The sequence below is a fragment of the Oncorhynchus masou genome, chromosome 7 (genome assembly GCF_036934945.1).
Source record: "Oncorhynchus masou masou isolate Uvic2021 chromosome 7, UVic_Omas_1.1, whole genome shotgun sequence".
Taxonomy (NCBI): Eukaryota; Metazoa; Chordata; class Actinopteri; order Salmoniformes; family Salmonidae; genus Oncorhynchus; species Oncorhynchus masou.
In genome coordinates, this window is record NC_088218.1 from 18,838,663 (window position 1) to 18,852,341 (window position 13,679).

Here is a 13,679-nt window from a genome sequence, read left to right on the forward strand (position 1 = left end):
TGTCTATCAACAGTTAATCCGTACAAAGACTGTCGTCGTCACCGTGTGTTCATTGGCTGGCCTGGACCGCCCAGGTCCCTCGTCAGGCCCTTCGCTATTGGCCACAAGTCGTGATGCTGTCACCGTAATGCTCAGTGGCTCAGAAGGAATGGACGGAGAGTGGTTTTCACTGGAGCAGGCAAGGATGAGCGGAGAGAGACAGAGCGGGAGAGAATGAGAGAAGTTGCCCCAGGGAAGTGAAGGAATAGAAAAATAGTGTTTAAAGATGGGATGGGGGGGATATGGGGGTGGCAGGCAGGAGCCCTCTGAGCCTAATTGGTTTGTTATTTTGTTTGCTGTCTCTCTGAGGGGCACAGCTGCTTGTTTAATTTACCCCCCTTCATCCTCCACTGGCCCTTTCACCCCCCCCCACCCACCCACATCTTGCTGCTAGTAGGACATCCCATGTGATATCTCTCTCTGTGTGTGTGTGTGTGTTGCCTTTCATAGCCTGTACATTAAACCCAGAGACACACAGCCCATACTGTAGAATCTCTCTCGGGGTGTGATGGGGTGATGGAGATCTAGTGGTGAGGCTGCAGCAGGGTAGCGGTGGAGGCAGAGAGGTTGTCTCAGCGTGGCGAGATGCACTAGCTGGATCTTCATGGCCAAGCTTCTCCCTGTCCTGGCCGGGCGACGCTGTTACATGTAAAAGTTTTGCTGTTTCGACATGAGCTCTCCACTCTCTGCTTTGATGGAGACTATGGAGGTGATGATGGGGATGGTGGAGATGGTGGTGGAGACCTCCAAGGAAGAGGACGACTCCAGCGCTCCACCTGGGGACACTCCTGCTCTCAGCCCAGGGCCATGCACAGAGTCAGGCCAGGTAAGACACAGTAACCACGGACTGTGTGTTGGATGGCCAAGGGCTGTAACATTTCCTTCTATCCAAGTGGATGTTCAAGGTCTGGATACAAGGAGTTGACATGAATGCAACTGGCAAGCCATTTGTGTTCAAGTAGCGTGCGTGCATTTGTTAAATACACTGAGAGACAGTGGTTTTGGTGTAGCTGTTGTGGTCTGTGAGACCACTGTTTTTAGAAGTGATTTCAAAATGGCCGGGTTTTTTTTTTTTTTTGGAGGGAGAAATCTGCTCTGTGATAACAACGCTGGAATCTTATGGTCCTTTTATATGACGTTCAAAATGAGCTGCATCTCACGATGTGATAGGAGGGTTAGAGGACAAGTGTTTAGTTTAAATATAACTCCTATTTAACCCTACTGGACTCTCTTTCTGGCAGTCTGAACTCCAACGTTGTTCCTGGCTGTTCCACCTATTTCCTCCATGTAGAACATTGCTTCTGCCCACCTCCCCTGCCTCTCTGTCTTGACATGTATTCGTCAGCTTTGTTTGCTTTGCGTTGCTTGTCATGGCTGTGGTTGGAGCTGGATGTGAACGGCTTCTAGGAATGCCCCCTGTGCGTTGCTATATTTACACACAGAGACACCGCTCGTCTCCCAGGAGTCTGTGTGCTTATGCTCCGTCTCTGAGCAAAAGGTGTTGTATTTCACTTAATTTATACGTGGAGAAAGATTCTCACCGATGACATGTTAGACACACACACACACACACACACACACACACACACACACACACACACACACACACACACACACACACACACACACACTGAATGGTTGGCGACATTAATATTTCGACACTTTGGTTTGACAATCAATCGCTTCCAGATTTGTCTCTATCAGTTCTTTATAATAGAACGAACGGCGTCCTGAGTGGCAACGTTTGAAAGGGAAGTGGGGATATACCTACTCAGTTGCACAACTGAATGCATTCAACCTGAAATGTCTTCCACATTTAACCCAACCCCGCTGAATCAGAGATGCTTCCTTAACCTCTAGCGTCGAGCAATCCCGTATCCGGGAGCATAATCATAGCCTCAAGCTCATTAGCATAACGCAACGTTAACTATTCATGAAAATCGCAAATGAAATGAAATCAATATATTGGCTCACAAGCTTAGCCTTTTGTTAACAACACTGTCATCTCAGATTTTCAAAATATGCTTTTCAACCATAGCTACACAAGCATTTGTGTAAGAGTATTGATAGCTAGCATAGCATTAAGCCTAGCATTCAGCAGGCAACATTTTCACAAACAAGAAAAGCATTCAAATAAAATAATTTACCTTTGAAGAACTTCGGATGTTTTCAATGAGGAGACTCAATTAGATAGCAAATGTTCAGTTTTTCCAAAAATATTATTTGTGTAGGAGAAATCGCTCTGTTTTGTTCATCACGTTTGGCTAAGAAAAAACAAACAAATTCAGTCATTACAACGCCAAACTTTTTTCCAAATTAACTCCATAATATCGACAGAAACATGGCAAACGTTGTTTAGAATCAATCCTCAAGGTGTTTTTCAAATATCTATTCGATGATAAATCATTCGTGGCAGTTGCCTTTCTCTTCTGAACCAAATGGAAAAGTGGACGCAGCTGGAGATTGCGCAATAATTTCGACGAAGGACACCAAGCGGACACCTAGTAAATGTAGTCTCTTATGGTCAATCTTCCAATGATATGCCTACAAATACGTCACAATGCTGCAGACACCTTGGGGAAACGACAAAGTGTAGGCTCATTCCTGGCGCATTCACAGCCATATAAGGAGACATTGGAACACAGCGCATTCAAAATCTGGGGCATTTCCTGTATGAAATTTCATCTTGGTTTCGCCTGTAGCATTAGTTCTGTGGCACTCACAGACAATATCTTTGCAGTTTTGGAAACGCCAGTGTTTTCTTTCCATAAGCTGTTGATTATATGCATCGTCGAGCATCTTTTCGTGACAAAATATCTTGTTTAAAACGGGAACGTTTTTTTCAAAAAAATTAAAACAGCGTCCCCTATATCGAAGAAGTTAATCGACGTCCTTAATCGACGCCCGGGGAGCAGGTGTTGTTAGGGGTGGTTAACTGCCTTGCTCAAGGTGAGAACGGCAGATTTATTTCACCTTGCCCGATCGGGGATTCGAACCGACGTTTAAGTTATTGGCCCATCGCTCTTAACTGTAAGGCTGCTTTAGCGTGTGTTAGATTGTGTAGATGTCTTATTGCTGAATAGGTTTGGCCAGTTCTACCCAGTTTCTCAGCACTGAGAATATTAGTGTTTTTATGCACCTCTCTCTCTTTGTTTCTCTCTCTGTCTGTCTGTTTCTCTGTCGGTCCCTCCCTCCGAATCCCTCGGTCTGTTCAGATTTCACAGGAGTTCTCGTTGCCATTAGGATGTCAGTTTTGCTCACGCCCCTCTATCCTGTCTATCCGCCCCTCTATCCCATCTCCTCTCCCCTTTCTTTCTGAATGTGTAGCAGCGTGTGGGAGAGAACATGTCAAACTGGATGTTTCAATGGCTATTCAGCTGACTTTTCACGGTATAACCCTTCCCCCACCACCATATAGGTGTTGGTGAATCACCGCAGGTTTCTGATTAGGGTGGATGTTGTGGGTAGGCCTGACAGGTGTGTGTGTGTAGGGAGGGGGGGCACAGGGAAACCCCAGGCAGGCAAGGGCCCAAACTTCCCATCCAAAATCGCCAAACTCTCTATCTTAAGCCAGCGTTGGTTGGTACGGACAACCAATGGAAAACCTTTAATGGAGTGTTTCTCAAGATCACTTCATCAAAATGAGATTGATTTAAAATGGGTTTTTCATTCTCTATTTGGAATCATTCCATTCATAGAAGTCCTCTCTCTCTCACTCTCTATGTTTTGAGGAATCCATTGCCACTCCATGGTGAGAGCATGAAACAAAGGATTTCTTCAACATCCTTTAGTGTTAATGAGGGCTCTCTTACACACATACACACTCTCTCCCCCTCTTTCCTCTCCTCTCTCCCTTTCCCCTACTCTCACACACTCACACAGTTGAGAGCTGCATCAATTCCCTTGCCTCTCCTCCTCCTCCACCCGCTTCCTCACTCATTACTGTGGCAGGTTTGGGTTTTGTAGGTCAGGTAGTGACCCTGGTGTGTTCTCTGTGGACACACTGCTCTTCCTGGTTCAGTGGGCAGGTGGAGACTAGAGGATCTCAGTGCTCTGGCTATGGGCTGTGATGGTAGAGTCAAGGTGCTGATGCTCAACACCACCTGGAAACTACACAATGGAGTCTGCTGACTCCTATAACAAAAGCACAGCATGGAACTGTTGAAATGGCACTGAAATATGTTCCAGTGTTGAATGGTGCAGTTCAAGCCAGCCATGTGACCTGAACATTCAATCGGATGTGGATGTTTGTTTTCCACCGAAATGCAAATGTGCAGTTGCATAACAACAGCCAATGTCTTGACCCTGTGTCCTCTTCACCCCAAAGGTCATACAGCAGCGCCACACTGTGATTTACAGCCCTCCCATTGGTCCATTCTAAGGATTATTCTCTGGAGGCCAGACTGACGAGACTAATGGCTATTTACGACCGTTAGGTTGTGTTGTCGGTCAGGATAGTATCAGGAATGTTATCCGTTAGGTGGGTCAGTTTTACTGTTTCAGATAAGAACCTGGACATTTGACTGTGTCAAACCCTCCCTTGGACTGCTTGAATTGGCGGAAAGTAATGATATGAGAGGATTCATTACTAAAAAGATGGACGCACAGCTTGGAATTCAGCCTGTAGGAACGGAGGAGCGACAGAGGTGTAGTTTCTATTGTGTACACATCACCAACAAACTAACATGGTCCAAGCACACCAAGACAGTCGTGAGGAGGGCACGACAAAACCTTCTCCCCCTCAAGAGACAGAAATGATTTGGCATGGATCCTCAGATACTCAAACGTTTCCACAGCTGCACCATCGAGAGCATCCTGACGGGTTGCATCACTGCCTGGTTTGGCAACTGCCCGGCCTCCGACCGCAAGGCACTACAGAGGGTAGTGCGTACAGCCCAGTACATTACTGGGGCCAAGCTTCCTGACATCCAGGACCTTTATACCAGGAAAGGCCAAAAAATTGTCAGACTCCAGCCACCCCAGTCATAGACTGTTCTCTCTGCTACTGCACGGCAAGCGGTACAGGAGCACCAAGTCTAGATCCAAGAGGCTTCTACCCCCAAGCCATAAGACTCCTGAACATCTAATCAAATGGCAAACCAGACTATTTGCATTGTCCCCCCCTATTTCACGCTGCTGCTACTCTCTGTTATTATCTATGCATAGTCACTTTAATAACTCTACCTACATGTACATATTACCTCGACTAACCGGTGCCCCGGGACATTGACTCTGTACCGGTACCCCCTGTATATAGCCTCGTTATTGTTATTTTATTGCTGCTCTTTAATTTGTTACTTTTTTGTGTTTTTTTTTGTGGTATTTTTCTTAACTGCATTGTTGATTTAAGTAAGCATAATTGTTGATTTAAGTAAGCATTTCCACTGTAAGGTCTACACCTGTTGTATTCGGCGCATGTGACAAATACAAATTGATTTTATATGCCTCACTTGGTTCTCTCTGACTTCATTCAAATCTGAGCTCCTTTGAAGTTGAACACAGTGTGATAACCATGGTGGGTTGTCTGTAAGTGACTTGGGATTGGGACATCAAATACAATTCTAATGTATTGAACCCACGACAGGAGCTGGCCTGATTACAGTGGGATATTAACTGTGGATGCTGCATCTTTCTGACTGGGATAAAGCTTGGCCTTCTAAGATTTCAAATTGGAGTCCTCTGCTGAGGAAATCAGATCGGGCTCCATCTGTTGTCGTTGGGGAATGAGGGAAAGAGCATCTAGATAGTCTCTGGTCTGTCTGTCCAGTCTCCCTGTTGGTTTCTATTGGGCAGCCCTCCCTGGCAGCTCAGTTAGCAGGCTACACTGTGGGCATGTGTTGGTACAGTGTTATAAAGGCTCTTATCTGTGTTGTTTTTAGTAGCTCTCGCCAGCCACAAATGACCTTTATTATCTGTTGTTGCCAGAAAACACAGACGTCAGCGCCTCGCCTCGCGTACCCCAGTTGGCAGTCACTCCATTCACTGTTTTCTTTTTCCATTTCCTGTCTTTCTCTCTCTCGTTCTGTAACTCTTTGTTTGCTCGTCGTCCCCTCCCTGGTTGACTTTTGAACGGAAATGAGCACAGCTTTTAAGCTGTCTATGGAAATGAGCCTAGAGTAGAAAATTCCGTCCTGACTTGCCAGATTTATAACTTTTCCTGACACTAATAAATTTGACTCTAGTAGCAACATGTTCATATGCTACAGTATTTAACACTGACTCTTCTCTCTTCCCCCCCTCCTCCTCCCAGGATGACAACTGGGGCGAGACCACCACGGCCGTCACGGGGACGTCGGAACACAGCCTGTCCCAAGAGGACATTGTCCGGATCACCAAGGACCTGGAGGATAGCGTGGGCCTGGACTGCCGGCGCTACTTTAGCCTGACCCTGGCTGTGGTTCTGGGCCTGCTGGTCTTCCTCACTCCCCTGGCCTTCCTGGCTCTCCCCCACCTCCTCTGGCCTGACAAGCTCCTGGTGTGCGGCACGGCCTGCGAGGGCCTCTTTATTTCCGTGGCGTTTAAGCTGTTGATACTGCTGTTGGCCGTTTGGGCGCTGTTTTTCCGGGCTCCGCGCGCCAGCCTTCCCCGGGTGTTTGTGTTCAGAGCGCTGCTGGCCGTGCTGGTGCTGCTGTTCGTCGTGTCCTACTGGCTGTTCTACGGCATGAGGATACTGGACTCACAGGTACAGCAGGCAGAGAGAGAGACTCACACTCACAATCAGTGTTTGTAACGCGTCTAATTACTGGTCACCACATCTGCCTCTTCAAGTGTTCCGTTTGTACGTCATTGCTTTCATCTGTGTCAATCTCTTGTCATGACTGTGTGTGTACCACAGGAGGTTGGTGGCACCTGAATTGGGGAGGATGTGCTCGTGGAAATGGCTGGAGCGGAATAAGTGGATAGTTATATAACACGTGGTTTCTATGTGTTTGCCATTCCATTCGCTCTGTTCCAGCCATTATTATGAGCCGTCCTCCTCAGCGGCCTCCACTGGTGTGTACCTATGTAGTGTGTTGACACTAGCACATGCTGGGTTGTCTGTTGTTCCCAGGATGAGAACTACCAGGGCATCGTGCAGTACGCTGTTTCTCTAGTGGACGCTCTGCTCTTCATCCACTACCTGGCCATCGTTCTGCTGGAGCTCAGGCAGCTGCAGCCCGCCTTCTCTGTCTGCGTCACGCGCTCCACCGACGGAGAGACACGCCACTACAACCTGGGCCAGCTCAGGTGAGACGCGCAGGGAGATTGAGAGGGGGCAGGGGAAGGGAGAATGATGAGGGAGAACGGAAAGGGGGAGGATGCGAGAGGAGAAAAGTCCTTGAAAGTAAGACGGGACAATTCAGTGGGTAGAGCAGGCTGAGGAGAAAGAAAGAGAGCAGAGAAAAGCCAGCAAGTAAGAAGTGTGAGTAAGAATCTCGTGTGTGTGTGTGTGTGTGTGTGTGTGTGTGTGTGTGTGTGTGTGTGTGTGTGTGTGTGTGTGTGTGTGTGTGTGTGTGTGTGTGTGTGTGTGCGCGTGCGCGTGCGCGTGCGTGTGTGTGTGCGCGTGTGTGTGAGAGAGAGAGTAATAAAAGTAATAAGCCAGAGAGAACAGCTCAGACTAGAAGAACCTGGTCTGTAATGACTTTGTCCTTTTGATGTGCCGTCTGACTGTACCAGGAAGTTTTACCTCATGATGAGTTGCTGAAAGATATAGTAAGACTGTCAAAAGGCATCATAATTGTATACATGGTCATTTCACAGTCCATGGTGTGCTCTCTCTCTCTCGCTCTCTCATATCCCCTTTTGTGAGGGCCTCAAACATATGCTGGTATTATGCTGGGGCCCTCTGGTTCACCTTTGTCTACCTCAGTACAGTGGCAGATGATGGACATGTAAAGTGCTTTAGCCTCTGCTTCACTAGTGTTGTTAGAGGCTGCCCTGGGGCTGTTGTCGCTCATAAAGCGCCTTGCTATTTTCCTCAGCTGGCCAACGCAGCAGCACTCTCTCTGTCTGTATGCGCTTGTAAACAAACAGCTAATTAGTGCTCCCTACAGGCCACACTGAGCATCTGGTCAGAGAAGATTCATACCATACACACTCATAATACACACGCACGCACGCACGCACGCACGCACGCACGCACGCACGCACGCAGAGATTCTCAGGTTCAAGGGGAGACTGGGTGTGTTTCCAGACATTTTCCCAGGCCTGTCCTCCATTCCCAGGCAACCGGGGAGGACATTCCTCTGTGCAGGCAGGCTGTCTGTGTATGTGTCTGGCAGGCAAGACTGTCTGATCTGGAGGCCTGTTCTTCTGTCTGGCTCTGACCTGGCCATTCTTTGATGCCAATCTCAGGCCTGAGGAAGTGCTCAAGATCCTAACACCAACATTACCTCGGCAAGAATCCTTCTATTCTCCTCATTCTGTCCCCTATCTCCAGTGTGGCCTAATATAACAAGTCGCTACTTATGGTAGAGAAGAGCCACAGGCAACCGAGGCATAGTCAGGCTCATATCTAGGCCAGTGTTTGGGCTTGATTTGTTTGTCTCTTCTCTCTACTGTAGTTTAATATTTGATCAAAGTACCGAGCACCGGAGAGCCTGACTGCTCAAAGTGCTTCCTTCATCACAATGGGTGTATATAGTGTAGTTAAATTTAGGAGGTTGGTTTAGTAGTTTGTACTTGTTTTGTGCTAATGCACAATTGTGTGTGTCTGACGAAATGTCTTTATACAGTATGTATAGATTAATGTGGCGTACAAAGTGGTTTGGGTTTTCCTGTGTGCTAACCCAGGAGTATTATAGCTTTAAGTGTATTTAAAACTTGACAAAGTTGTTTTTCAGTGTGCCTTTGTTTTGGAGATGTCAGAATGTGTCTGTCTGTGTACCATACCTGTGTCTGTCTGTGTGTCTGTCTGTGCGTGCCTATAGGAGACTGGGTTCTAATGCGTCTGTGTGTGTGTGCGTGCCTATAGGAGACTGGGTTCATATGCGTCTGTGTGTGTGTGCGTGCCTATAGGAGACTGGGTTCATATGAGTCTGTCTGTGCGTGCCTATAGGAGACTGGGTTCATATGCGTCTGTCTGTCTGTCTACCAACCATACCAGTGGTGTCTGTCTGTCTGCCAACCATACCAGTGGTGTCTGTCTGTCTGCCAACCATACCAGTGGTGTCTGTCTGTCTGCCAACCATACCAGTGGTGTCTGTCTGTCTGCCAACCATACCAGTGGTGTCTGTCTACCAACCATACCAGTGGTGTCTGTCTACCAACCATACCAGTGGTGTCTGTCTACCAACCATACCAGTGGTGTCTGTCTGCCAACCATACCAGTGGTGTCTGTCTGTCTGCCAACCATACCAGTGGTGTCTGTCTGTCTGCCAACCATACCAGTGGTGTCTGTCTGTCTGCCAACCATACCAGTGGTGTCTGTCTACCAACCATACCAGTGGTGTCTGTCTACCAACCATACCAGTGGTGTCTGTCTACCAACCATACCAGTGGTGTCTGTCTACCAACCATACCAGTGGTGTCTGCCTGCCAACCATACCAGCGGTGTGTGTCTGTCTGTCTGTCTACCATACCAGCGGTGTCTGTCTACCAACCATACCAGTGGTGTCTGTCTGTCTGTCTACCATACCAGCGGTGTGTGTCTGTCTGTCTGTGTACCATACCAGCGGTGTGTGTCTGTCTGTCTGTGTACCATACCAGCGGTGTGTGTCTGTCTGTCTGTGTACCATACCAGCAATATGTTTTTACATGCAGGTATTTGACATCGTAGTTGTGGGTTTGTGAACCCACCTGCCTCCATATGTTCACATCCACTAACACTCTTCATCCTACTGTGGTCGCTTTCTCTGTATCAGTCTTATGAGATATCCAGCACCACTCTGAGATGAATCCCAGGATGTAATGCCTCTATACGGGACACATAGTTGCTGCTAACCTCTACAATACACCCTGCAGTGGTAAAGCTGGTTTATAACATACAGTGGGGCACACACACACACACACCACACACACACACATACAGTGCCTTCAGAAAGTGTTCACATGCCTTGACATTTTCCACTTTTTTTGTTACAATTGGGATTTGACTTTTTATCTATACAAAATACTCATGTCAAAGTGGAAGAAAAATCTACGCTTTATAAAAAAAAGATTAATGAAAAATAAAACATTAACTTGATTACGTAAGTTTTCACCCCCTTGAGTCAATACCTTTGGCATCGATTACAGTTGTGAGTCTTTCTGTGTAAGTCTCTAAGAGCTTTCCACACCTGGATTGTACAATATTTACCCATGTTTATTATTTTTGAAACTCTTCAAGCTCTGTCAAGTTGGTTGATGGTCATTGCTAGACAGCCATTTTCAAGTCTTGCCATAGATTTTCAAGTAGATTTAACGCAACTGTAACAAAGCCACTCAGGAACATTCAATGCAACTCCAGTGTATATTTGGCCTTGAGTTTTAGGTTTATTGTCCTGCTGAAAGGTGAATTTGTCTCAGTGTCTGTTGGGAAAGCAGACTGAACCTGGTTTTCCTCTAGGACTTTGTCTGTGTTTAGCTCTGTTTTTTTTATCCTGAAAAAGACCCCCTAGTCCGTGCTGATGACAAGCATATCCATAACATGATGCAGCCATCATCACCATGCTTGAAAATATGACGTGGTAATCAGTGAGTGATGTTTTCTGTTGGATTTGCCCCAAACACAACACTTTTGTATTCAGGACAAAAAGTTCATTTCTTTGCTACGTTTCTTGCAGTATTACTTTCGTACCTTATTGGAAACCGGAAGCATGTTTTGGAATATTTTTTTATTCTGTACAGACTTCCTCCTTTTCACACTGTCATTTGGGTTAGTATTGTGGAGTAACTACATTGTTGTTGATCCATCCTCCGTTTTCTCGTATCACAGCCATTAAACTCAGTAACTGTTTTAAAATCACCATTTGCCGCATGGTAAAATCCCTGAGTAGTTTCCTTCCTACAGCAACTGATTTAGGAAGGACGCCTGTATCATTGTAGTGACAGGGTGTATTGATACACCATCCAAAGCATAATTAATAACTTCACCATGCTCAAAGGGATATTTTTGTTTTGTAGGGACCTTACAGATAATTGTATGTGTGGTACAGATATGGGGTAATTGTAAAAAAAAATCTAATTTTGGAAACATTTATAAAAACAAAATTCCAATTTGACATTGGGGTGTTGTGTGTCGATCAGTGGCACACAATCGAAATTGTATCCATTTTAAATTCAGGCTGTGACACAACAAAATGTGGAAAAAGTCAAAGGTTCTAAACACTTTCTGAGGTGTGTGTGTGTGTGTGTGTGTGTGTGTGTGTGTGTGTGTGTGTGTGTGTGTGTGTGTGTGTGTGTACAGTTGAAGTCGGAAGTTTACATACACCTAGGTTGGTAGGACATCTACTGTGTGCATGACACAAGTCATTTTTCCAATTGTTTAGACAGATTATTTCACTTATAATTCATTGTATCACAATTCCAGTGGGTCAGAAGTTTACATACACTAAATTGACTGTGCCTTAAACAGCTTGGAATATTCCCAAAAATTGTCATAGCTTATCAGAAGCTTCTAAAGCCAATTGACATCATTTGAGTCAATTGGGGTTGTACCTGTGGATGTATTTCAAGGCCTACCTTCAAACTCAGTGCCTCTTTGCTTGACATCATGGGAAAATGAAAAGAAATCAGCCAAGACCTCAGAAAAAAATTGTAGACCTCCACAAGTCTGGTTCATCCTTGGGAGCAATTTCCAAATGCCTGAAGGTACCATGTTCATCTGTACAAACAATAGTACCCAAATATAAACACCATGGGACCACGCTGCCGTCATACCGCTCAGGAAGGAGACACATTCTGTCTTCTAGAGATGAACGTACTTTGGTGCAAAGAGTGAAAATCAATCCCAGAACAACAGCAAAGAATCTTGTGAGGATGCTGGAGGAAACGTATCCACAGTAAAATGAGTCCTATATCCTGAAAGGCCGCTCAGCAAGGAAGAAGCCACTGCTCCAAAATCGCCATTAAAAAAGCCAGACTACGGTTTGCAACTGCACATGGGGACAAAGATCGTGCTTTTTGTAGAAATGTCCTCTGGTCTGATGAAACAAAAAATAGAACTGTTTGGCCATAATGACCATCGTTATGTTTGGAGGAAAAAGGGGGATGCTTGCAAGTCGAAGAACAGCATCCCAACTGTGAAGCACGGTGGTGGCAGCATCATGTTGTGTGGTGGTGCGTTGCTGCAGGAGGGACTGGTGCACTTCACAAAGTAGATGGCATCATGAGGGAGGTAAATGATGTGGATATATTGAAGCAACATCTCAAGACATCAGTCAGGATGTTAAAGCTTGGTCGCAAATGGGTCTTCCAAATGGACAATGACCCCAAGCATACTTCCAAAGTTGTGGCAAAATGGCTTAAGGACAGCAAATTCAAGGTATTGGAGTGGCCATCCACAAAGCCCTGACCTTAATGTGTGGGCAGAACTGAAAAAGTGTGTGTGAGCAAGGAGGCCTACAAACCTGACTCAGTTACACCAGCTCTGTCAGGAGGAATGGGCCAAAATTCACCCAACTTATTGTGGGAAGCTTGTGGAAGGCTACCTGAAACATTTGACCCAAGTTAAACAATTGAAGGGCAATGCTACCAATTACCAGTTGAGTGTATGTAAACTTCTAACCCATATATATATATATATTACATACATACTGCACTGTGATGAGGGAGAGTGTATATATCCATAATGTCCTGTCATATAGCCTAACATTTCCCCTGCGTCAGCACTAGGTGTGTAAAGTGGAATACCTCCCCCTCCATGTCACTGTTGTTAGGACGTCCCATGTGATGACTTTCTTTCTGTCTCCTCACTCTCTCTCTCCTACTTACTCTTGCATGTGGAACGGTACACAGCAGTAGACCTTTCTCATGGTGTAGTATCAATAGGGGAATAAGGAGGAGGAGAGGTTAGTAGAGAGGACTGTGTCTGTCTACAGAGGGGGACAGTAGCCTCAGTGTGCTTCCTGGTTGCCCCGGAGGAAAATAGGAATCACGTGGTACTCCCTCCCTCCCTGACTCAGTCTGCCACAGTTAAGTTAGCGCCCTGCTCTTCTTAACAAATGACATGAGACCCGGGGAGGAGGAGAGGGGAGGGGAAGGGAGGGGAGGGGAGGGGAGGAGAGTGGACGGGATGGTGGAGAGAAAGATGTAAAGGGAGAGAGAGCCCTTTGAATTGAATAGCTTTGAGACAGGATTCAGTGTTAAATAAGAGGGGGGGATAGTTTTTCTAGAGCGAAGGAACTGTAGACTAGTCAGTTGAGCCGTGAGGAATGACCCTGTACTGCTGTAGGCCTGTGAAAAGCTGCTTGCATCTGCTGCTGCTCTCAGTAGGCCGAATGCAGTTACAATGCAGAGGAACTGGGGTCTGACTGTCTCAGCAGCGTACTAACAGGGCTTGATTGGATCAGTAGGCTCCAATAAGCTACAGCAGAAAATTATCCCTGACATTTCTAGATCAAAACCCTAACGGTCAAACTGGATCTGTGTAAAGGCACATAAAACAAAATGGATATTGTGTAGCTGGCTAATCAGCACTGGTACATTGATCACTTGACGACATGTCTGCATTGCCAATGGCT

General features: G+C 46.1%; 1 protein-coding gene across 4 annotated transcripts in view; it reads left to right on the top strand.

The window, feature by feature from the left end:
- The window catches only part of LOC135543453 (vang-like protein 1), a 46,178-nt gene that overhangs the window by 22,671 nt on the left and 9,828 nt on the right, over window positions 1-13,679 (top strand). For all 4 annotated transcript variants that reach the window (XM_064970726.1, XM_064970729.1, XM_064970728.1 and 1 more), the window contains exons 4-5: window positions 6,290-6,721; window positions 7,091-7,266. In XM_064970726.1, the coding sequence (XP_064826798.1) occupies window positions 6,290-6,721; window positions 7,091-7,266 (608 nt within the window). The remainder of the gene's footprint in view (window positions 1-6,289; window positions 6,722-7,090; window positions 7,267-13,679) is intronic.